This window comes from Perca flavescens, chromosome 10, assembly GCF_004354835.1.
Source record: "Perca flavescens isolate YP-PL-M2 chromosome 10, PFLA_1.0, whole genome shotgun sequence".
Classification (NCBI taxonomy): domain Eukaryota; kingdom Metazoa; phylum Chordata; class Actinopteri; order Perciformes; family Percidae; genus Perca; species Perca flavescens.
In genome coordinates, this window is record NC_041340.1 from 11,982,501 (window position 1) to 12,006,140 (window position 23,640).

Consider the following 23,640-nt stretch of genomic DNA (forward strand, 5'->3'; position numbering starts at 1 on the left):
CATGGAGGTGGAGCTCATATTTGAGTGAGACTCTAGGGACCTGTCTGATGTTCTAAACGGCTTTTAAAAAGTTCATGACATCACGGGTATAGCCATATTCATTTTAGGAAACGTAAATGGAGATATGATTAAGTTAATTTGACCATAAAACAACAGTAATGTACCTAAAACACAGTTGACAAAATAGATAAGAAATGAAGGCGGGCCGACATCTGACTAACATCGGTGTACACCAATCACACGTTTTCTCTTGCAACAATCCCGGCCAATGGGCACCCTCTGTGTGTAGCACCCCGACCAATCGCGTTCGTCAAGGGTAGCATTTTGAAAACGTTGGCGGCCGAAGAAGTTCAAAATAACGCTGGGCTTTCTTTACTAAAACGTTCTAACTACAATTTGTCACTACGATGCAGGTAACTTTTGTTTGTTGAATCAATGATAGAGAAATAAGACTGAGCAGATAAGTGCAACGAACGATTCATATACGCGCAAGTTATAATGCTTAAGTAAGACAAAGTTTGACGTTAGCGTTGGGTTTGGTAGCTACGTTAACAGTTACCCTCCTAAGCTAACTTAGCATGACGCCACGTTGTTTTGTGTTAAAAAGAATAACAAGCAGTATATAACGTACTTTCACAGTGAATTATATAAATTAGCAGGTGTTGTTTAAACTGAATTACGTTAGCTAGGTATACCCTGCACCAACATGAGGCAAGGGGGCCAATGGTAACGTTAGCCTAACGTCAAGTTACCCAAACAGTGGCCTACTGAACCTTTTATCATTTTTTGGAAGGAGTTACGTTAACGTTGTAAGCTAAACGTACTAACTGAGCCCACCGGAAGCACTTGAAACTAACTAGATAATAACGTTACAAGTCTGTAACTGAAAACATAACAATCATTGGGCGTTAAAGCATGGTTTATTTAGTAAAACATTGAACTACAACGACACACTTTGCACAATATGATGCTGAAAATGTACACTGAAATAACATTACCAGACTAGAAGGAGCACTTGTACAGTCTAATGCCATCCAGTCCACAACAAGGCAGATCATATGCTTTATTTTGCCACTGTTTATTTAATGTAACGTTATACATCTTTGATTCGTAGTCTATGGAAGATATATTGCGGTATTGTTGTAGATTGTACTAAAATATGTTTACTGTATTTTCTCAAAGGTGGGTACTGCTGACTCAACTTTGAGTCATCATTCTGGCCTATTAAAGGTGGCACCGAAATTGAGCAAAGCAGCTGCACCAAAAAGAAAAGAAATGTGGGCCATGCCATATTGATTTATTTCAAGATGAATTGCTGCAAACTTACTTTAACCTCCTGCTTGCTGACTGTGCATTCTTTAAACATTGTCTAAAATACCAAATACAACTCAAAGCTAGAAAAGCCGCTGACAAGTAAAGACACATAAGCTTAAGTGTATGTTAATGTAAGCTGTATGTATTTATTTACAGAATAAGGAAAATTATGAGCCCAGGGGTTTCCAACGACCGGTAAGCGCTAATATTTGTAAAAAGATGTGTTTATTTGCCTGCTGTGTTTAAGCAACATTTGATTACCAGCAATTGTACTAGCACTGACAAATCGGAATGCCAGCATTGGCTGATGTGTATAACAAAATATTGGAAACTATTATGACTGAAAAAAAACCCCAATAAAAACGTGTTTCTAATTCTGTGTGTTTGCTTCTACGTATTAGTTAGTAACACCAAGCATGGTGGCAGGTCCACAGCGTGTTCAGGTGAAGCCACGAACAGAGATGGACAAAAATGCCATCACAGGTAACATTACCCTCCTCACGCACAGAAAACAGCCTGACCCCTAAAGAAATGTGCCTGTTTTTGATTATATAATATTTTTCAGGCCCTGGGAGAGAGTGTGTAGGCTCGTCCTCCAGTGCAGCCTCAAAGTAAGGATATTCTCTAGTACTTCTCGAGTTGTTCGTAGCCAGTTCTGTTTTTTCTTTTTTTTTGTAGAGGTTTCATACATCTAAGTGATTAACATATCTATCTTTATACTTTGCATCAGAAAAATCTCCATCGATGACTTTGACATTGGTCGACCACTAGGGAAGGGCAAATTTGGTAATGTCTACCTTGCGAGGGTGAAGAAGCTGCAGACCATCGTGGCGCTGAAGGTGTTGTTCAAGTCACAGATGGAGAAGGAGGGTGTGGAGCATCAACTCAGGAGGGAGATTGAGATTCAGGCACATCTCAAGTGAGTATCCTGAAGAACATTTTCATAAATAGTATATTTGCCTTCCTCAAACTAACCATAGAGTAACCACTTGATAGCCTTACTTCTGGGCAAAATGTCCCTGAGTGCAACTTCTCGGTCTAACTTCCCTTCAGGCTATTTCCTACCATCTACTGACGATTACAGGAACACTTATCAAATGCTTAGAATCATTATTTGTAGGTAAGATGTGCTGTGAGTTACATGAAAACAGTACTACATTTCTCTATTGGCTAACTAGGTACATTTTCCACAAACTTTTTGTCGTTTTGCTTATCAAGTAGATCCCATAACAAATTAATTCTACTTCTATTTACTCGACTTTAACAGGCTTGATTTAAATACCTTTCACTTTGTGTTGAAAACAGTTTAAAGGCTGCCTCAAAACATAATCTGTTTTGTCCTTAGGCACCCCAACATTTTGCGCTTCTACAATTATTTCCATGACCGAAAGAGGGTCTTCCTGGTGCTTGAGTATGCCCCACGTGGTGAAATGTACAAGGAGCTACAAAGATGTGGAAGATTTGATGAACAGCGTACTGCCACAGTAAGAGTTGTTGCTGCTTTTTTGTGCTGTTTTTGTCAGTGAACCTAATTTGTAAGTTGTTGGAGGGTAATTAAGCAAATTTTCACTGTATCCAGTTTTCAAAATAGCAGTTAGACCACTGGACTTGATTACATCTACAATCTTGTTTTAATTCCCTTGAATACTTGATTTAAACTCTTGTTAAAGTCTTGTTGTGATCCGATGCCAACCTCTTTACATTTCCAGTACATGGAGGAGATATCCGATGCACTGATGTATTGCCATGAGAAGAAAGTGATTCATCGTGACATCAAGCCGGAGAATCTGCTGCTTGGCTATCGTGGAGAGCTGAAAATTGCTGATTTTGGTTGGTCCGTCCATGCACCTTCTCTAAGGTGAGGAACCACAGTGCCATTAAGGTTTTATAATGTCAGCGCACCACGGTTCTGTCAGACACTGCTTGATACCGCTGTATCATTTCACATGAATCTGCTTGTTGCTGCTTCTCTGCTTTCCCTGCTCACCTCGTTGTTTTAAACCCATCCAGACGTCGTACAATGTGCGGGACACTGGACTACCTCCCTCCAGAGATGATCGAGGGGCACACTCACAGTGAGAAGGTGGACCTGTGGTGCATCGGGGTCCTCTGCTACGAATGCTTGGTTGGCAACCCCCCTTTTGAAACTGCCAGCCATTCAGAAACGTACAAAAGAATTATGAAGGTTGGTGTTGGGTGTCTAATATATCCAATTGGACAAATATAAATGTAATGTAAGCTCTTCCAAAGGAAAGTTTGGCAGAAACGTCTGGCAGAATCCACTTTCATTCAAACAAAGTGGTCTGCGTCTGAATGCAGGGGTCCGTTTCAGAAAGCAGGTTTAGTGAAAACTCTGAGTTTGTTAACCCTGAGATGAGGGAAACTCTGGGTTTTCTGTTTCAGAAAGAGTGGTAACTTTACCTCCAAAGTCAGTTACTATGGTAACTGAACCTGTGTACCGAACCTGGTTGGGAGCAAGTTTTCTTCAAGAAACCTCGAGTTTCTCTCAATCTCCTCCCTCTGACACCAGCCCAGCCTGCTGACACATCCCTCTTTCATTTCCTCAGTCATTCAGTCTGTATCAGGTGCATTTTAGCGCAGTTTATGTGCTTGAATAAAAAAAGTGTTGGTTTATTAACCATGTTGGGCAGACTATAAAACAGTGTTTTTTTTTTTTTTTTTTAAATCAAAACGTGGCATTTCCTTTTGTCAACGTTCCCCTTGATGAAGAAGCTGTATTACTTCAGATTAGGATTAGTAGACCTAGTACTTTTTCGCCCGCAGTATTGCACCTAAATGAAATAGATTATAGGTTCAATATAATTTCACCAGTAATATTAGGCTATACTTATGATTAAATATGATATACACTATATTGGAATATACGCATTTACTGTAGCACCAATTTTCTCTCACGGAAGTTCTCTTTTGCAGCAGCCGCTGTGTTGCTTTTTTTTTTACGAAATACCTGGTCAAACTCGCTGTATTGTGCGCATGAGTATTTCTGCCGACCTGTTTGTTTGTGGTTGTTACCATGGTGAATCATAGTATCATGGCTCCATTCATGCTGCCTTTTTATTGTGGTGGTGCACGTGCGTGAACCTACTCGGAGTTGATTGAACCAACTCATATCAGCTGTTCTGAAACCGAAAACTCAGTTTCCTATCTCAGGGTAAATCAACTCAGGCCCCGTTTACACGAAGGGAAGACGCAGATATTTTCCTGCGGTTTGGCCTCTCATTTACACGAAAACCCAGTTTTTATCACAGAAAACGATTATTTCTAAAAACTCCGGCCAAAGTGGAGATTTTGGAAAACTTTGTTTGCATGTAAACTGAGACAAACGGAGGTTTAGGCAGCCGAGAGAGAGAAAGAGGACATGATTGGTTGCTGCTGTTGCTATTGTCGGGATTCTGATTTGCTAACATGGGCTTGAGCTTCTCGTTACACTGCCACCTACAGGTCTGGCGTGCTCTTGACTGTATTGACGGCATATATACACGGGTACATATAAACAAACACTTTCCTGAAAACCGAGAGGTTGAAATATCAGTTTATGAAAATAGCCGGCCACGTGTAAACGTCATCAGACATCAGGGTTAGACTCGGAGGTTGTTAAACCTCCTTCCTGAAACGGGCCCCTGGTGTTTCTTTGTCAGTCGTAGCAGTGTTATCATTATGTTAGAAATGATGGCCAAAATTAGACCCAATTGGCAACAGACTGGAACAATCCTTTAAATTAACCAAATGCAAAATAACAATAAATGGCCAATGTTGAGCTTATCCTGTTAGTCCACATCTGTTCTGTTGAATCATAATCTTGTCTATGATGAACTGATGATCAGTTAATCATTTAAACCCATGTTTCAAACATTTGGTCTTCGGGTATTTTTATCTGGGCATTATTATTTTTCTCTGATTTCAGAAAACTTTTTTTTTGAAAATAAGTGTTTTAATCCGTAAACCCTGTAGAATACCTTTCAATATGCAACTGGCTGGTATTGGAAAATAACTGTTTAAAATTCATCAGTGAGTCAATCCAAAGGTATTTAAAAATCTAAAGGTTAATTTTAAGGTTGTGCATCCCTAATACAATAGACACACAACCACATTGTGCCTTAAATTTCTGCAACAGGAGCTAGCGTGAAATATTCTTCAGAGGAAGGTCTTAATCAATGTCATAGTTTCTACTGCACCAGTCATTGTTCAGATTTAATTAACAAATGCTATTTTACTGTTTGCAGGTGGATTTAAAGTTCCCTAAAAACGTCTCAGCCGGTGCACAGGACCTGATCAGCAAGCTGCTTCGCCATAGCCCTATCGATCGTCTCTCACTACAGAGTGTCATTGATCACCCGTGGGTGCGCGCCAACTCCCGCCGAGTCCTACCCCCCATCTGCCCCACCAAGAAATCCTGAGTCCAACTGGTCTGCCACCGAGGGTGTTTATCTGTCCTTCACAAGTGACTCTGGGCCAGCATGTTTTGGTTTCACTGCCATGGGCTTCAAACTGCCGTTATTCTGGCACATTTTATGATTGGTATAAATGCATACCCACTTTCTTTTATATTGTACAGTGTGATGTCATTATGTATGTCTAGTATGTTGCCTAGAGGTGTTTTGTGTTTTTTATTGTCATTTCTTCTCTGAAACCTTTTTAAATGAACACAGCTCAATTTTGAATTTCTGTATCTGGCAACAGTGTTGACACCAAAGTACTACTGTTAGACTGATTAAAGCTGACTATATTCTCAAGTAGTTTAAAATGAGGTGTTTGAGGTTTGGGGTGGAAAGCATGTTTTATTTTGCCTCAAGCTATACTTTAAATTTCTAATAAATATTATACAATGATTTGTGGCCCTTTTTTAATGAATAATTGATTATGTAAATGTTGTGGCCACATTGCAAACCCCAACAATATATCATAACATAAGATTAGTACATATTGGTAATAACTTTGGGAAGTTAAGAAATACACTCAGTTAACAGTTTATAGTAGGATCTATGACAGTTTATTAGGTACACCTAGCTAAAACTACTGCAGTTCATTAAAACTCCACTCTGCAATAAGTCCTACGTTTTTATGAAGTTATATTCAGTTGAAACTGTTTTACAAAGTTGTTGATTCAATTCAATTTTAATATTGTCAACATCAATCAGGGTAGACTAAATATTCAGTTTAAAGAAAATGATCTTCATGAAGGTAGAATTATTTTACAGGGCTGTTGCATTTAGCCAGGGACACATTCAATCTAAAAACGGTGTGCACTGTTTTGCTACGGTTTCCGTGTTGAACGACATGTTTTCCTCGGAACGGTGTGCGACTAGCCTAGAAATCTAGACGCATCGTAGTGGCAGCAAATTTATTTTGCAGCCAGGGGCAATTGGGCTAGTGTGCAACGGCTTTGACATATGTTTTTTTTCTCGTTTGGTGGGTGTCTCGTTTATACTGTGTCACAAGTGATACCCATCCAATCAGCAATGTCTGTAAACTCGTGGTAATACAAAGGCAGAGCGCTTGCGCACACAACAGGGTGTTAAACGCACCCCCGTTTCAGTTTTAAAAACGTGTTGCTACTTTTTGTCGGGGCAGAACCATAGACCGTTAATATGTACAGTCAATGGGCTGAACGTGGCCCAGGTGTACGTCAACAAAACGGAAATGAATGTAATATGGAAATAAAGTGACATGTGTATGTGATACAAATAAGTCGTTCACCATCGTTGTCTCTACGGTAGCGTGGCCGAGCGGTCTAAGGCGCTGGATTAAGGCTCCAGTCTCTTCGGGGGCGCGGGTTCGAATCCCGCCGCTGCCATAATTTTTGTCTTCTCTTTCTCAAACCATCTAATTGAACGATTTGAACCTATTTCATACAGTCGGTGAAATTCTGAGAGGTTTTATAAAGCCGTTAAGCGTCTGTAACAACATAAATCATAGTAACGTTAAGTCTTATTAGTTAGGTTTGGAAGTTTGTAACGTGATCTAATGTTAATGTTAGTTAAATTAATCGAAAACAATTTACACCGAATAACTTGATACCGTGTCAAGGGAGTGGAGACGAGAACGTGTGGATGTTTCTTGCTGCATTTAAACCGCTAGATGTCGCCACATGACCATAACGTTACATGGAGTTAGTCAACCCAAATATCAACGAGTGTGAATCATTCTGTCTCATGTCAAGAATGTCTTTCCTGCTGTCACTGTTTTTAATTTATTTAGCGATGGACCTTGCACACAGTACCACCAGAAGGGGAACCTTTATCTATTCACCTCTCTCCTCCACAAAAAGAGATTCCAAGCTGGGACGTGGAATTTTTTTAAGGCCAGCCACGACGGAGACCTCTACCCAGGCATCATTAGGCTACTGCCATTGATGAAGTTAGATGAAGTTAGATGCATGCAGCGTGTAGGAGTGAACCGCTTCTTATGGCCCACTAGAGAGGACATGATCTGGTACGTATTTGAGCACGTCATTCAATTCATTCCACCTCCTCAGCCTGTAACCAACTGTCACCATGAGATCCAAAAATACATTTGGGCAAAGCTTGCGGAGTATAAAGATTAAAGTGTGTGTGTGTGTGTGTGTGTGTGTGTGTGTGTGTGTGTGTGTGTGTGTGTGTGTGTGTGTGTGTGTGTGTGTGTGTGTGTGTGTGTCAACATAACGTGTTTTTATTAGTGCTGTCAAACGATTAAAATATTTAATCACGATTAATCGCATTAATGTCATAGTTAACTCGCAATTAATCACATTTTTATCTATTTTAAATGTCCCTTGATTTCTTTTTGTCCCATTATTTTTTTCTCATTTTAATACTCTTATCAACATGATACTTTTAAAACTGTGCCTGAACGTAAAGATATATATATATATATATATATATATATATATATATATATATATATATATATATATATAAATAAATAAATAAATAAATAAAAAAAGGAGCACCTTGTTCAATTGTATTTGTCTGTTCTGTATGTTCAAAAACATAAAACAATAAAAAGTTGATCTAAAAACAACCACTGGATGGGAAAAGGGTATTTTACAATTACAGTGAATGCACCACGAGGCTGGCGAGGCGAGCAACATAACATCATGACTGTGTTTTTCAGACAACGGCAGCTACAGTCCGGTGTTGGAGTCCTCTCCAGTGAAATACAGACACACTTTACACCGTTTAGCTGTAAACATTTTAACGGTGTTTAATCCAGCTGCTAGCTAATGGTAGGCTAACGTTACCTGCTGCTAAGTGTAGTGTTGACTAGCCTCCTGTGGGGCAATGTTTCAGTTCCCTCTAACGTCCGTTTTCGGAGCATCAGAAAGAAGCGCAGGCATTTGTGGCACTTGGCTAAATAAGGCAGCGAAATCCGCGTTGCTATTTGGTCCGGTAGATAACGGTCGTTAAGGCACTAGTCGCTTTTCGTCGAAAAGCGACTAGTTTGCAGGTATGTACTACTCTTTGGCCGGCTTGCAAGCAAGTGCAAACAAGTGTGCGCAGCGTGCCTGTTGTTTTGTTTCCGGTCTAGCTAGATCCGGTAAGGTGTTGTAGTTTTTTTAACGCTTTGCGTTAACGCCGTTAATGTTAATAACGCGTTTAACTGACAGCACTATATAATAATAATAATTCCAAATAGGAATACTTACCAAAACTTAATTAAAGAACACAAAACATAGGTTTTCCTGCATCAACAACATCCATAAAGTCAGGTAACACATCACATGATATAAAAAGGGACTATTTCAGAAATTATTCATGATTCAATCTCTTTAAAAGTCAAAATGTATCTTTCTGGTAGAATGTGCCAATGGTTATAACCTTCATGAAAATCTGTTTTTGCCAGTAACGTTACCTAATAAAGTGACACGCTCTATGCCTTTACTTTGTAACAATGTGGGCCAGTTAGATTTTAAATTTAATTTAATTAATTTAATTCCTACCTTTACTTCTTGCGTTCGTTAACGTACTATTTATAAAAAAAATTTATAAAATATTGTATTTTTTTACAGTCACTGGTTGTACCCTATTCATGAATATATATAAAAAAAGATTTTATAGTTTTACTAAACTTTTATTTTGGTAGCGAAGCCCTCGCTTTCAAAGCTATTCCGGTTTAATAGAACCGGTTTTTTTTTTTCACAGGATAAGCTTTCCTTCCGGTTCAAACCTGCTTCGAACTTCACAAACCACAACAGAAGCCTGGTGCGTTCAAAGTCGGATATTACCCGATGTGTTGTCAATATTAACTCATCTTAATTAACCGAATCCAAGCTAACGCCAACTGCGTTCAGACATGGCTGGTTTACCACCCGGAGACCCACAGCTGGTCTCAATGATCGTCAACCATTTAAAAACCCAGGGTCTGTTCGACCAGTTCAGGAGGGACTGCCTGGCAGACGTCGATACAAAGGTAAAGCTGCTTTCACAAAACCGCCCTGGCTGACAACCGCCTAACGTTACCTGCAGGAGCAGTTTCCTCTCCCCAACAGCAAACCGTTTTACAAAAAAAGCAAAGCGTTTTCAGCGGTTCTTGCAGCCCACCAGAAGTTCAGCACGGTGAACTCTGGGCGCCAGAGCAAAAATATTTGCGCGTTTACGTAGGCGGCTAGCGCTTCATACGTTTTTTTCATATGTAGCTATGTGTGAGTCTGTTTTAGGGAACATTGAAAACGGGTGTCTGGGGCAAAGCTACATCCCACTGTAAACATATCCCTTAACGTTAACTCACTCACTGATTATTATTGTGGTGTCAGAGTAATATACCTGTCGTCCATTTTAGCAGAACAGTTAAGATTATTATTATTATTTTTACTATTTTAAGAGTCCGTTTGTCCTAAATTCGAGACGGCCATGGGTTTTTCATTTATTTTTATTCATTTTAGTACAGATAAAATCGTAGATGGGATGTACAGGTGATGTTAAGCCATTACATTATACATGTAATCACTGTAAGGGCCTTTTTGGGCAGGTTGGCATGGTTGTGTTATTGGTTTCTGACAATATAATAATTGCAAATTTCTCTTGTAGCCAGCTTACTTGAACCTGAAACAAAGAGTTGACAACTTTGTCTCGAATCACCTTTCTAACCACACATGGAGCCCTCATTTGAACAAGAATCAGCTGAGAAACAACATCCGACAACTTGTGCTGCAGTAAGTGAGAATGCAGCAATATCCCTGCTTGCGTTATTAGTCCAGCATCAGAAAGTATTCTATACTTTTTCATTGCTGTTTTTTGGCTTTGTGATGTTTAAGAACTGCTTTTATGTACAAGAAACCCAGAGTTAAATCAAACTGTTACTCTTAGATCTGGGATGCTGGAGCAGGGAGTGGACAGGATAGTGGCCCAGGTGGTGGATCCCAAAATCAACCATATCTTCAGGCCGCAGGTGGAGAGGGTGGTCCGTGAATTTCTGTCACCTGGAAGCTGCTCAGAGGAGCCACCGGCGCCACTGCCTTCAACAGAGACCAAACCAGATAGCAGCATTCCTGAGCAAGGTACACATATTTTATCCCTTTTATAAGCCATGACAAGTATCAATGGATTTCTCCTAAATGACACTTACCTAGTTAACGCGCAACATTACATTTGTACAGCCTCGTCGTCTGCTCCAGCTACCACTGCAGCCAGCGATGCCATGTCCATCCTGGACACCATAACCTCTCTCAACCAGGAGGCAAGCGTCAGGGCCAGCTCAGACAAAGGACGTAGAGGCCCAGATGAGCCCATGCAGCTGGTGGAGGACGGCGAGCCAGCCATGACTGCTGTTGAGGAAGGAGACAGCCATCATGATGGGAGGACACTGGAAGAGGCAGAGGAGTTGGCATCGGAGGTCCAGGCGTTAGAAGTGAAGACAGAGGATACTCAGGAACAGATGGATCTGGGAAAAGAGGGGTTAATAGAGGAGGTGAAGATGGAGGAAGAGGAGTCAGGAGCTCAGGAGCAGACAGGGGAGGAGAGAGATAAAGTGGCCAGCAAAACAACTGGAAAACCCACCGAGGAGAAGCAGGATGATGATCTGCTCAAATCTACAAGTCAGGCCAAGCAGAAAGCCAGAGAGAGGATAAAGGAAGGTGAGCTGTTGTAACCTCTGTATGTGTTTTGAGTTTTTAAAGCAGTGTAACCTGAATGCACAATACATTCTTGATAAAACCACACGTGACAGTTCAGGGATTTCTATGCATTTTCTTATGGTAGACATGGAAGATCATGCCAAAATGATTAGTTGAGTAGTAGTCTAGCGACAGAAAATCAAAACGTGAGGATTTGCTGCGATTCTTTAGTATTATGTCATTGTGAATTTAACCTATTTGGATTTTTGGTTGGACAATTTGAAAGTCATCATTGTGATGACCATTTCCATTTCATTATAATAAGTAGGGATGCACCGATTTGACTTTTTCAGTCCCGATACCAATGCCTGGGCTTTATCTGTCGATACCCAATACCGTTGTTGAATTAATAATACACCGTATACTTTCCAGCTTATACCGTCCTTCCACCATATGGAAGAGACTAAAGGCGCCTACTTTCCTAACTAAGACAAAATAACATAGATGTAATGTATTGAATTCTTATTTATTTGTACACTCAACTCTTCCAGCATGCAACACACGTGTGACAAAGGGAAAAAAACTAACAAAACTGAGTTGCATTACAATTATAGTTGGCTTAAGACTAGATTTATCAATTGATGATATCAAATTATAATAAAGTTTTTGTGGATATTTGATCCACTGCTTCTGTTACCTTTTTCTGAATAGCAATTTATCATGGTTAATACAGTTGATGTGTCTTTGCCGTGCAGAATACTTTTTGGAGGACTCTGACCTGGAGGGCCTGAGTGACATCACAGTGAGCTCGGTCCACACCAGCGACCTGTCGTCATTCGAGGAGCAGAGTGACGAAGACGAGCTGCTGTCTGACTCTTCTGAAGAGGGGGAGCTTCCATCAGATGGTCTCAACTTTTTATTCCTGACTTGAGTTTTCAAACAAATTTCCATTCCAACAGTTTACTGTATCAGAGTGTTAAATATGGTCTCTGCTACCACAGTTTACATTTTCAGCTCTGCTCTCTAAGTGGGATTCTTATGTTTGTCTTTCACGTCATCAAGATGAGAGAGCAGAAAAGAAACAAGCCAGCGGAGATGCAGAAGAAGAAGAAGAGCGTAAACCTCGCCGCAAAGCCTACGTGCACAAGCCCTTCCTCTACTCCCGTTACTATAGCGACTCGGATGATGAAATCACTGTGGAAGAACGTCGGAGATCTGTGGTGAGTTGTATTAATCGTAACATTAAAGGTATAGCATTAGCAAAGCATCTTTGCTTGGATTCTGTTTATAGCTTAATCAAAGGCTTTACTTGGCAAATGACGAATCCACAAACATTAAAACCACAGATGTTTATGGTCCTTTTTTGTTTTAATTATTGGCTTCTGTCATTGCTGTCTCTCAACGGTGTTCTCCTAGGCTAAGGACAAAGAGGAAAGGCTGCTCAAGAGACAACAGAACAGAGAGCGAATGGAAGAGAAGCGTAAACAGAAAGCAGCTGAAGAAGGTATTTTCTGTCTGTCATGTGTGAGCTGCCTGCTGTCGGGTGCTGAGTTTCTTGTTATCCCCTGTTTTCTCACCTCTTGAGCTATTTTTTTTTTTTTTTTTTTTTTTAATGTTCCTCTCCACTGTATACTAAAGAAGTTTGGGGACACGTTACATGAGATCTGTACAAAATCTCTAAATTGCAGCATGTGAAGTCCAGTTAGTTTAGTCACACTGCATTTTCTCATTGTTCCCGTCTTAAAAAATCCTACATGTCCTCAAAGTAGCTTTGTTTACTGTCACGTCATTTACCAGGTTTTGTTTCTTACACAGATCACAAAAAGCAAAAGAGCGGAGACTCTGCTGGGCTGGACGGCCCCAGAGCCAAAGAGGCTCGTAAAGAAAGGAAAGTTCTGGAGAAGAAAATGGCTCTCAACAGGAAGAGGAAGCTCGACTCAAGGTAGGTTATAAAAAGCTCAGATGCAAACTCACACAGCTGCTGATGAGCAAAACAGCCAGACGGTTTAGATGTTTACTCAGTTGCAAGTTTAATAGGTAAACCTAGCAAGAACTTAGACTAGCAGTCTAATACAAATACAGTAGATCCTACCTTCAAAACAGTATATTGCTAACAGCGCCACAAGCTACATCCTCCAAAATGATCGTACCGTTGAATCAACACCTCTCTAAAACAGTTTAAAAAAATGCTGAACATTGTTAACCTTCATTAGGTGAGGATAAGTTCATTTGCATACTCTACGATGACATTCGTTAATTTCCTCCTTCAGGAAAGAGGGAGATGTTTCAAGTAAAAAGAGAGGAGATACAGAAGTTTCCAAGAAAACGGTACGTGAAAGCCATGATGAATAAAACCGATGACCTCATAGGTAACAGGATTGGTGAGTAACAAGCATTTTTGTGTTTTGTCGTTTGAAAAATTAGGAAGGGAAATCTACAGCCTCAAAGCCTCCACAACCGAAATTAATAAGAAATCTGTCAGAATCAGCATCGTCTGATGAGAGGCACAGAAGGATGAGCGGCAGCGTCTCCGAAGACTCCAGCGAAACCAAGAAGCTGTCCGACAAAGGCCGGACACACTCCTTCATCCTGGAGTTGGAGCAAGGTTCCCAAGAGGCTCTCAAACAACGCTCTGTTGGCAAATTTGATAGGTTTTCCCGTAAAGAACTTCACTCTAAGGAACGCAAAGAGAAAGAATGCAGCTTATCAGATGAACGCGCCAAACTCAAACAAAAGCAGGATAGAAAATCAGAACATCAGGCAGATGAATCTCAGCAGAAGGAAGGTGCTGCTGTTAAAGTGTCCCCTGAAGAGAAAGGTGAGAGGAAGCCTAAGATTAAAAGTGAGAAGAAAATGTCCAGAACCACAAGAGAAGGAAAGTCGTCAGAAGGTGCGGCAGACGAGGGTCCTAAAGATGCTACTGTGAAGAAGGCGAAAGCTCCATCTGTGGAGACTGTCAAAGCAGAGAAGGACAAAAATAGGGAAAAGGAGAAAGATAAGGATAAGATCAAAGAAAAGGAAAAGGCCAAAGGAGAGAGAACTTCAGCTAAAAGTGATTTCAAGCAGCTGCTCCGCCCCGATTCTGCCGGCTCTTCAGAGGATCGGTCAGACATGGAGCCCGCGTCCGACAGCAGCAAGAAGAAAGATAAACACTCTAAGGAAGTCCTGAAAAGGTCAAAGAGCCACACTGAGGACAGGCCAGGAGACAAACTCAAATCTAAAACCGATAGCAAAGACGGCGAGAAGGAAAAGACTAAAGCAGATCAAGACAGTCAGAAATCAAACAAGTCCAGCTCTGAAATGGACAAAGATCCAAAAAGGGTCAAGCCAACTGAAAAAGGAAGAATCATGGAAAAATCAAAGTCAAAATCCAAAGAGGAAACAAAGACTCTATTGTTGTCGAAGATGGACAATAAAGTTCAGAGTTTAGAAGTCAAAAGTACAGGAGGTGCAGCCACTGGCAAACCTGAGGCGGCAAAGGAGAAGAAAAAAGAGGGAAATGCAAAGGAGCAGCGGAAAGTCTCAGAAGAACCTCTCCATGAGAAATCCGAAAGTAAGAGTGCAAAGAAAAAAACGGAGAAGGATAAAGTCCCAGAAAAGAAGGAGGATAGCCAAGAGGAGAAGAAAACCCCCAGAGAAGACAAACTGGAGAAGTCCGATAAATCTTCAAAGTCTTCAGTTTCCTCACTGGACGCAGAGGAGCAGCCGAAGAAACCTTCTCTCCTCCAAGACACGAGCACAGACTCCGATCCCGTCACCACCACCGTCCCCACCTCGTTCTCAGACGATACTTGCGACACGTTAAGCGACATCACCCCTGAGCCACCTGAAGGGGAGACCGAGTCGCGACTGAGCGAGATGCCGGCTGTGCCGGCCGAGGCCGACGCTCTGCTGGCTCTCATGGACGTCTGTACCTCGGCAGAGGCGAGACTTCTGCCTGAGAGCGCCCAGGAGGAGGAGGAGGAGGCGGCGCCTGAGATGACTCTGCAGGACGCTGATATGAAGATGAAAGAGGCCGCTTTGACTCTGCTCTCCATGGATCCTGACAGTACCGTGTCCTCCACCTTAATTCGCCGCGACACCAGGGAGGAACCAGAAGGGACTCGGACTGCCCCACAGCTGATGGACGCCGCTGCAGCAGAACAAGAAGAGTCTCCTGTGGATGTGCCAACAGCTGCTGACGCGGCGTTCACGGCCTCCGAGCCGTCACCAGTTGCATCTCAACAAACTGTTGAGCTCGTTGATGAGAAACCAAACGCTGCAGGTAAATGATGATCAAAATGGGTATATTTTTACTACCTTAACATCGATAGAATGTTTCCTTAAATAGAAATATGAATCTCTCTTACAGATGTGTCTGAAAATTCAGAGAAAGAAATGGATGTGGCAAGGGCTAAAATGTCTGAGTCTCCTACTCCACAGGTAAAAAAATACAGGTCACATTTGTCCTATTAACGGATAAAGACATCCTTCCTACTGCCCCGTTTGTTTCTTTTGGATCAAAAATATGAATTTCTGTAGATCTAGTTCTTGGAAGTAGCATTTTCTAAGGTGTTATAGTGCTGTGAAAAATCATTCTTCTGTCTTCTACGCAGGAGGATGATACTACCTCAAACGAATGTCAGGCTCTTTTAAATGAGGATGAAGCCAAAAGTGCAGAAATCGCTCCTGAAACCCAGCCAGATGAAAACACGGCACCACCACCAGCAGCTGGTCAAGAAGGTACACTTTCCTTTCTCCTATTTTAGCTTTCGAATCTTGTTTCTCGTGTTTGGAACTATGCAAATTATAATTTCTTGTGATTTCCAACGTGAAGCTTGTGGTTTGACAAAAATAAATTATTATTGACCAGGCAGCAACTGCTTTAATCGCATGGTGTCCATTTTTATTTTTTTTAATATAAACTTCCTACAATATTTCAGCTGCTAGTGCTGTTGTGTCTGAAGCAGAAGAGGTCAGAGGAACCACGGATGAAAGCACAATTGCAGTTTCTTGTGATACCACTGAACAAGTCTCAGAAACTCCCACTAAACAAGGTGAGCGCTTTAAAACATTCTTGTTGAAAAGAACAAGATGGGTTTTCTTTGGCTGACCATTAACTTAGCATCTTATCGTTCCTTTAGAGCAAACTGAGCCAGATGTTGCAGATACAAAGACGATCCCAAAGGTGAGGTACCGGTCATGGTTTACACATTTGAATTGTTTACTTCCTAAAGAATTTCACGTGAGACTAAATTCAAAGTCATCTCTCTTTTAACAATAGGCTGAGGGAGTGGTAGCTGAGGACAACCAGGCCAAGATGGATGCAGATATTGGTAAGTCTTTTCTTTGTATGTAACTTGGATTAAAACCTTTCTAAATACTGTACGCAATACTGTGGTCTTGGTGCGTACAGTATCTCGTTGTGCTACACGATGACAGTAAAGTGCTCGAACTTTTTTTTTTTTGGTACAGTAGGTGCATAGGCAATACTTTTCAACCTGACTTCTTTTCACCACTAGGTGTAGCTGAGAGTAAGACAGCGGAGGAAGCAAATGTTGCAACAGAGAAGAGTGATCCACAAACTGTAAGGGTCAATCTGTTGAAATGTAAACCACCTGTACACACTTCGTATTTCTATCGGATCTATATGTCCTGTCTGCCTACTGTGTATATATGTATTTTATATTTAAAAAAAAATTATATCTGTGCATCTTATAAATAATGTTTAGATGGAACACAATGTCCCACAGAAGACTGAAGAAATTGGAGAAAGTGGACCTGAGAGTCAGTCCAAACTGGTCAAACAAATCAGTGAGTCATCTTGAGTTTAAAAAAAAAAAAAAGAAATCACCCTTATCTTACCATTGTCCGCAATTGTTGTAAACGTTGCCGTAAAATGAGATATTTACAGTTTGAAAAATGTGACGCTGTCCTCAGAGGATGGCTTTCACGTGTCGTTAAGTACTCGCTGCACCTTCGGCAGGCTGAAACTAGAACTGAAGGCAGATTTCATGAAACATTTTTTTTTGTTATTCCTCCACTGTAGCCATCGGTCCTTTCGCAGTTGATCTCAGCCATTGCTATGTGTATGTATTTTTCAGGTAATGTCTCCAGCGCAGACAGCCAGGATGATGAGAAGGGATCAGACCTGTCAGAAAAGGTAACGCCACACAGTTTGTTTGAAATTCAGCTCATACATATTTGATAAATATAGGCGTCGATACAGTATGCTACCCTCTGTGCTAACACTTTTTGTTGCGTAGGAAGAGAAGGCGGAGGGACGAGGAGGCAGACGTAAACGAAGACTGTCCACTCAGAACATTGCAGCAGTAAAAGAATCTGGTGAAATTTTCTTAACACCAAAATTTAACATAAGATTTTGATTATAATAATTGATTTTCACTTTTAATTAGATAAAGACAGTTTACAAAATATCTGTTTAATTGTATAATCCAGTCAGAAAATAACATTCACCATTTATGGATGAAATGATTCTATTGCTGAGCTCCCCTCAAGCAGCTTTGGCAGATGGTTATGTTTGTATTCATTTTATGAAATAATGTCTTCATTTATGTTTCTGTAACTGATCAGGTGATGAGAGGGAGGAAAAAGAAAGTAAAGAGCAACAGTCTGCTGAGGTAAATACAGCATTTTTCAAATCGCCTCAATCTTTAAATAACCATGTAATTGTAAAAAAAACTGTGTTCTTGTTTGGGGGTTTGAAACCTTTTTTAAAATACATACACACATTTTTTTGCAGATTTTTATTTGACATTTGTATCTGTTCATTTTGACTCCACACTGATTGGCTCATGGACTTTTTTGTTTTACATTAAGGAAACTGATCAGGAGAAGGTTGGTGAAGTCAGAACACCACGCAGGGGTCGATCATCCAAAACCACCGAGGAGGCAGAGAAGGACCAACCTAAAGAACCTGAGAAATTAGAGGAGACTTTGAGCCGCGGGCGAAGACGTTCGGGAGCTGCTGTCAAAGAAGCCAATGCTGGTAAGATTGTCCCTTTTTAAATTAGAGTTTAGATTATCTGCCCGAGGGTGTGCTAAATCGTGTCTTCCCCCATCTGTAGCGCAGTCTTCGATAATTGCGCAACCAGGCCAGATAGTTTCAGATATCTCACGAGTCCTTTAGCAGCAGATATGGTCTCTCCGGCGCGTTGTCGGCCAGTGCATCGGCATGCAGACCGTGCCAAAGGACAGTATTAATTAGGTGATCGAGTCAAGAAAGTCTCCTATATGGTTCCAGGGCTTTGATTATGTTGCTGTCTTGATCTGTTACCCACAGGTAAAAGGAATTGTAGTTGAGAACGTCAGTTATAACGGCCCCCAAAAAATTGTCAGGTTTAAATCGGGCTTTGGCTCATAATTCCAGTTAATGTGTCGGGCCGGGCTCGGACAGAACGTGCACGGGCTTGGGTAGGGTCGGGCTTGATTTTTTTTGGGCCCGATCTAGCTTGATTTTAAATTAGCCAACATGGATGTTGTATAAGTCTTATTTTATAGTATACTTTTTAATCGTAGTTGTCATAATGTCCTGCTATCAGTCATATTATACTGTGCACCAGCCAACATATTAAAGTTAAGTCAAGATAATCAGATAGTAAAATGGAAACAAATTTCACAATGTTGATTTTTTTTTTTATTGTACTTTTATAACGAACAAGTTGTCTTTCTCTAAGATGGCTAATAAGTGTTGCAGAGTATTGTTTGAATAATGTAAAAGTCTTGTTTTCTGTGTATACTATTATTTATTTATTTATTTATTTATTTATTTATTTATTTATTTATGTATTTATTTATTTATTTTTAACCTCAGATAATCAGAAGAAGGATGAGAATAAAGACGAGGAGAGCACCGATAAAACAACAACTAAACAAGCCGAGAGAGAAGAGGTGCGTTAACATACGTGCGACATGTTTATAAGTGTTAGATACTTCTCATTACCGGGTTTGCTCCTAAAAGGACACTCCATATTTGTGTACACGTGAGATCGTGACTAAGCTGTTGTTTATAGTGTCTTGTACAATATTTTTCAAATCTGTAGACAACTGAAGAGGAAAGTGGACCAAGGAAAATTGCACGGCGAGGAAGTCAAGTCAATCTGCCGTCTCCTGTTCCAAAAAACACTGAAGCTGCAGGAAGCTCTGACTCCAAACCAACAACTGACACACGTAGGTTTACTTTTTTTAATTCCTTCTTGTTTTTTTGGTCCCCTTTCTTTAAATGACTAAAAGAAATGTGCACACTAAAAATGGCAAATAACGTTAGGTTGGGTGTGGCTACATGTCTGCCAGAGCATGCATTACCGACTCAAAAAAATAAGTGGGCAAAACCTCAACAGCTAATTGGAGCATTTTATAGCATCATGTCGCGTTAAACAAGTTTTATTTTGCTGTCGTCACTGTTAAGAGCCTGTAAAATATTATGAATGAGAAATTTGGCAATGATAGTTGACATGAGGGAAGGCTGGCAGCTTTACTATGATTTAAAATATTTTCTGGGTGGTACTTGTATGTAAAAAAAAAAAAAAAAAAAAAAAAAAGATTTAATCAATTTTGATCATATTTCCATTCCAGGTAAACCAGCAATGAAAAGGAAGAGATCAGAGGAATCTGAGGAGGTAAGATGTGTTGTTTTTGTGGATTAAAACATTTTCTGCATCCTGGTCCACAATTCCTCCATCTAAATCTGTATTTACTTCTCTATTTATGTGTCTCGATGTGTATTCAAATATATTATATAATTCTGCAGGAAGCCCAGGCTAAAGAGGAGGTGAAGAAGGACAACAGTCAAGAGGAACAATGTGAGCAACAACTTGACAGTGGTAAGAACACACACACACACACACGCTTTTTCTTAACTTAAATAATCCATAACCTGTGCAGGTTCTTGCATACTGTATCTAAAACACAACTTATTTAAAGTTAGGAGGAAAATGAGTTACCTTGATCAATATATGATATTTTCCAGGTGGTTCCCCTTCAGTGAGCCAGGCAGAGAGTGAAGAGGAGATCTGCAGCGAGAAGAATCCAGATGATGTATGTTGGCAGTACAATTGTTCTTTAAAAATATGCATCTGCATGTTGTAAACACTGCATGTGCATCCATCACTGTTGCTGTACTGTCTCTATTTTGTGAAGAATTTAAAATACATTTACATCTCTTACCTTTTTAATCTTTGAGAGAGATTGACTTGATGTACAGAGCCAAACTGCCATTAGACTTAGGGATTTAAAGACTCATTGTTTACTCTCCAGCTTGAGGAGGAGCAACAAGAGGACCAAGAGACAACTCCAAAGAGACCCGGGCGGAGGGGACGGTTGTCGAAGTCAGCTGCTGCCACAGAGGATCCAGGTGAGAAAATGTACAGCTTGATCCAAATCAAACCAGGAAGAAGAATTGTGTAGCTCCAGTAAAGTGTCTTAGGGAAACAGATTGTTGGAGTTTGGATATCAAACCTGTGATGCCCACAACTTTTTATCATCTTACCCACAGATAAAAAGGACAAAAAGGCTGAAGAAAGTGAGCAGAATGATGAAGAGGATGATGACGATGATGATGGTGATGGTGAGAAAGAAGAGGGAGAAAAAGGAACTGCAACCAGAGCGACCACACGGTCAGCAGCTCGCCTGGAGGCTGAAAGGTAATTTAACAGCTCATGGACACAAATGACAACAATAATACAAATATATACAGGTGGAAATGTCGTCCCTGCAGTATCAGGACTGCGCATAATTATGGACCCACAATTCAAACTTTACTGGAACTTCATTATTTGATAAGAAACCTGCTGTAAAAGCAAGTAACTAAAATGTAATAAAACCAACTAAATCTTAAAAACATGGTTGGTCACAAAACACCTGCAAATAAATCCAGACAATGACTCCTATTTGATATAGTGCAGTCACAGTTATCAGACACTGTGTCATCCTGTGTGGTGACGAGTGACCCACGCAGCAGGCATCGTCACGGCCAAATCCTATTCAATTAAAGCGGGGGGAGATATAGCACTAAAGCATCAACTGTTGTTTCAAATATGTTTTTGCTTCTCAGAAACAAGCCAAGTAAACCCTCCACCCGGGCAAGTCGGCAGAGCGGTAAAGAGGAGACCACAGCTGGCACACGGTGAGTTTGTCTCATTGAGGTTCAGAAGAAAGAACAAGCTTCAAGGGGATTCTGACCAAAACTGACTGCAAGGCCACTGCTCTGTGAAAGACAACTTGTCACCAAAAGTTTTCCCGGCCTTTTAAAAATTGTTTTTGAGTTAACAACTTCAAAAATAAAAATAAGCAATCATTTTTGCATGGCCTAAACAGTTTGTTTTGAAACTTCTGGAATGACAGAATTACAGAAATGAGGTTCAATGTGAATGACCATAAATACAAAAGATATGTAATATCACAATCAAAATGGGTTTAAAAAAGGTTGAATATCCATTTTTCTAAGTTTTTCTAAATCTCCCCTTCTCCTAAACAAACATATCTTATCAGTTCCTATTAGAGTGGTGATCGGGCCGCATTTTTCTGTCCGAGCCCGGCCCGAGTCCGACAGCACGAACCAAACCCGACCCGAGCCTGACAGTTAAAATCTCTTTATTAGTATGCAGTGTTTAAAGTGTGTAAAATGTTTTATTATCCCTCTTAATGTTTTTCTGGGGGTTTGTTTGTTTCTTAATTCTTACAATTTGTAGTTTCCATGGAGATTATTTTTTAGAAATGGTCTTTTTTACAAGTCTTAAATGGGTCTTTTAGGAGTCTGTCTCGTGCACACACTTCTCTATTCAAGAGGAAAGTGGACACGCCAAGTCCACTTATACGTAGTAAAGGAGTACTTGTTATTGGAACGCTTTTCATGAATAACTTTGGAATTAACAAAGACAAATTTTTACAGCACCTAAATGTGACACATTAGACAAACGGACTGACACTTGTTTCTTGTTTCCCTACTGCAGCGGGGCGAGGGGCCAGGCAGCAGCAGCGAAGGGGGGCCGTAAACGGGAGGCCAGCCCCCCTGCGGTGCGAATGCGGGGAGGACAGAAATCAGAGGAGCCCCCTTCCAAGAGAGCCAAACGCTAAAACCTCAGACAGCGGTGGACTGATTCGCCCCCGCAGTGTTTTTGCTGCACTCCATATTCAAGTCAGTTTTGTTATCGGGGGGTCAAAGAGCCTCTACAGTCAAGTTAACATGTAAAGCTGTTTCTGCTTCATTGACTGTAGGTATTGAAAAGCTCTGGAGAGTATTATACTCTCTCATCTGATGGTTGGGCTATAAACCTGAGGATCTGTGTAGAAATCCCCCCAGAATACCTTCTACTGCACTACGCCCATATGGTTTGGATCAGACTTCATCATTCCTCCGTTTATTCAGTAATGCCCAGTGAAGCAGAGTATTTCAGCCCAATCAAAGGCCTAACGTGCAGCAGAGTCATGTTTTGAGATGCAGACGGTGAATTGAAACTAGAGGCCAGAGTGTGTCTCAGTTCCCGCTGAGACTGTAAATCCAAACACTTGTACAGAGAAATCACTGCGAAGCTTCTTCACCTTCATTGTGAATTTTATTTTTTTCAATATTCATTCTGTGAATGAAAGGAAAAGTTCTTGTTTTAAATTGTTTTTTTCTTAATATTCATAAGGTAAGGGACTTTTTTTGTTTTAAACAAAAGATTCGTCACAGATTGGGAAAACACGTGAACAGTTTCTCTATAAACTGAATCTACTTTATGACACGTGTAACAATGCCCACTGTTTCTTACGTTCTAAATGGAGGTAATCTAGTTATTTGTGTTGTTTTAACTGTATATCCTTATAATGGTGTTAGATATTTTGCCTACCTGTTAATGCAAATACATTTCTTTTTTATAAATGTAAAAATGCTGAATACTGCTTCCTTTTTTATAGTTTCAAGCAAGTATAAATCACTTCAAGTTCTTATTTGTGGTCAAAAATCCGAATTTCTTTTGGAAGCAGATTAAAACAAATTGGTCTCTTATTATTTTTAAGTGACTCTGGTGGTAAATCCATTGATCTGATGTTTGAAACATTTAAACATTTTGCGTGTAATTTTTATTAGAATATTCTAAAATTATAGATTTCATAGATGTTCACTTATCTAAAAAAAAGAAAATGCAAACTGTGTTGCTACTGTGATTCAAACGTTAGCATACCTGAGGATCTGAAATATTTGTTTATGAAAACATGAAATAGTGCACAGAGCAGAATATACACATTTGTATTAATTTCATTCACCCTTATTATGTCTCGAACGTTATCTCCTCGGT

The 23,640-nt window shown here is 40.3% G+C and overlaps 2 protein-coding genes and 1 non-coding gene across 4 annotated transcripts; all 3 read left to right on the forward strand.

Moving 5' to 3' along the window:
• The first annotated feature begins 275 nt into the window (after window positions 1–275).
• aurkb (aurora kinase B) lies at window positions 276–6,071 on the forward strand. Its single transcript, XM_028589411.1, has 9 exons — window positions 276–413; window positions 1,471–1,509; window positions 1,716–1,797; window positions 1,880–1,925; window positions 2,045–2,233; window positions 2,660–2,798; window positions 3,024–3,172; window positions 3,325–3,499; window positions 5,559–6,071. The coding sequence occupies exons 1-9, from the start codon at window positions 408–410 to the stop codon at window positions 5,730–5,732; spliced, it is 999 nt and encodes a 332-aa protein (XP_028445212.1). The 5' UTR covers window positions 276–407; the 3' UTR covers window positions 5,733–6,071.
• A 976-nt stretch (window positions 6,072–7,047) lies between these two features.
• trnal-aag (transfer RNA leucine (anticodon AAG)) lies at window positions 7,048–7,129 on the forward strand. Its single transcript has one exon. It is a non-coding gene; the product is annotated as a tRNA-Leu (tRNA).
• Window positions 7,130–7,700: 571 nt separating this feature from the next.
• Window positions 7,701–23,354, forward strand: bod1l1 (biorientation of chromosomes in cell division 1-like 1). 2 transcript variants are annotated; one of them, XM_028589410.1, is made up of 30 exons: window positions 7,701–7,767; window positions 10,341–10,465; window positions 10,620–10,810; window positions 10,910–11,386; window positions 12,121–12,270; window positions 12,428–12,585; window positions 12,782–12,869; window positions 13,181–13,307; window positions 13,636–13,693; window positions 13,790–15,629; window positions 15,717–15,787; window positions 15,961–16,087; window positions 16,288–16,401; window positions 16,489–16,532; window positions 16,629–16,680; window positions 16,867–16,931; window positions 17,077–17,158; window positions 17,449–17,507; window positions 17,611–17,689; window positions 17,939–17,985; window positions 18,185–18,353; window positions 19,179–19,255; window positions 19,408–19,534; window positions 19,940–19,983; window positions 20,115–20,187; window positions 20,334–20,401; window positions 20,621–20,717; window positions 20,859–21,006; window positions 21,417–21,488; window positions 22,315–23,354. In XM_028589410.1, exons 3-30 carry the CDS (start codon window positions 10,627–10,629, stop codon window positions 22,436–22,438), a joined length of 4,821 nt encoding a protein of 1,606 aa, XP_028445211.1. In that variant the 5' UTR covers window positions 7,701–7,767; window positions 10,341–10,465; window positions 10,620–10,626; the 3' UTR covers window positions 22,439–23,354. The 2 variants fall into 2 exon arrangements, with proteins under 2 accessions (XP_028445211.1, XP_028445209.1); XM_028589408.1 differs by lacking the exon at window positions 7,701–7,767 and adding an exon at window positions 9,468–9,723.
• Window positions 23,355–23,640: the final 286 nt, after the last annotated feature.

What these genes read in the sequence shown, in the direction of transcription:
- aurkb (XM_028589411.1), top strand. An exon ending in TCCTCCAGTGCAGCCTCAAA is followed by an intron (nt 1,926 to 2,044) that starts GTAAGGATATTC and finishes ACTTTGCATCAG; the next exon opens with AAAAATCTCCATCGATGACT. An exon ending in GTCCATGCACCTTCTCTAAG is followed by an intron (nt 3,173 to 3,324) that starts GTGAGGAACCAC and finishes AAACCCATCCAG; the next exon opens with ACGTCGTACAATGTGCGGGA.
- bod1l1 (XM_028589408.1), top strand. Translation starts at nt 9,607, where the DNA reads ATGGCTGGTTTACCACCCGGAGACCCACAGCTGGTCTCAATGATCGTC. An exon ending in ACAGAAAGCAGCTGAAGAAG is followed by an intron (nt 12,870 to 13,180) that starts GTATTTTCTGTC and finishes TTTCTTACACAG; the next exon opens with ATCACAAAAAGCAAAAGAGC. An exon ending in AACAAGCCGAGAGAGAAGAG is followed by an intron (nt 19,256 to 19,407) that starts GTGCGTTAACAT and finishes TCAAATCTGTAG; the next exon opens with ACAACTGAAGAGGAAAGTGG.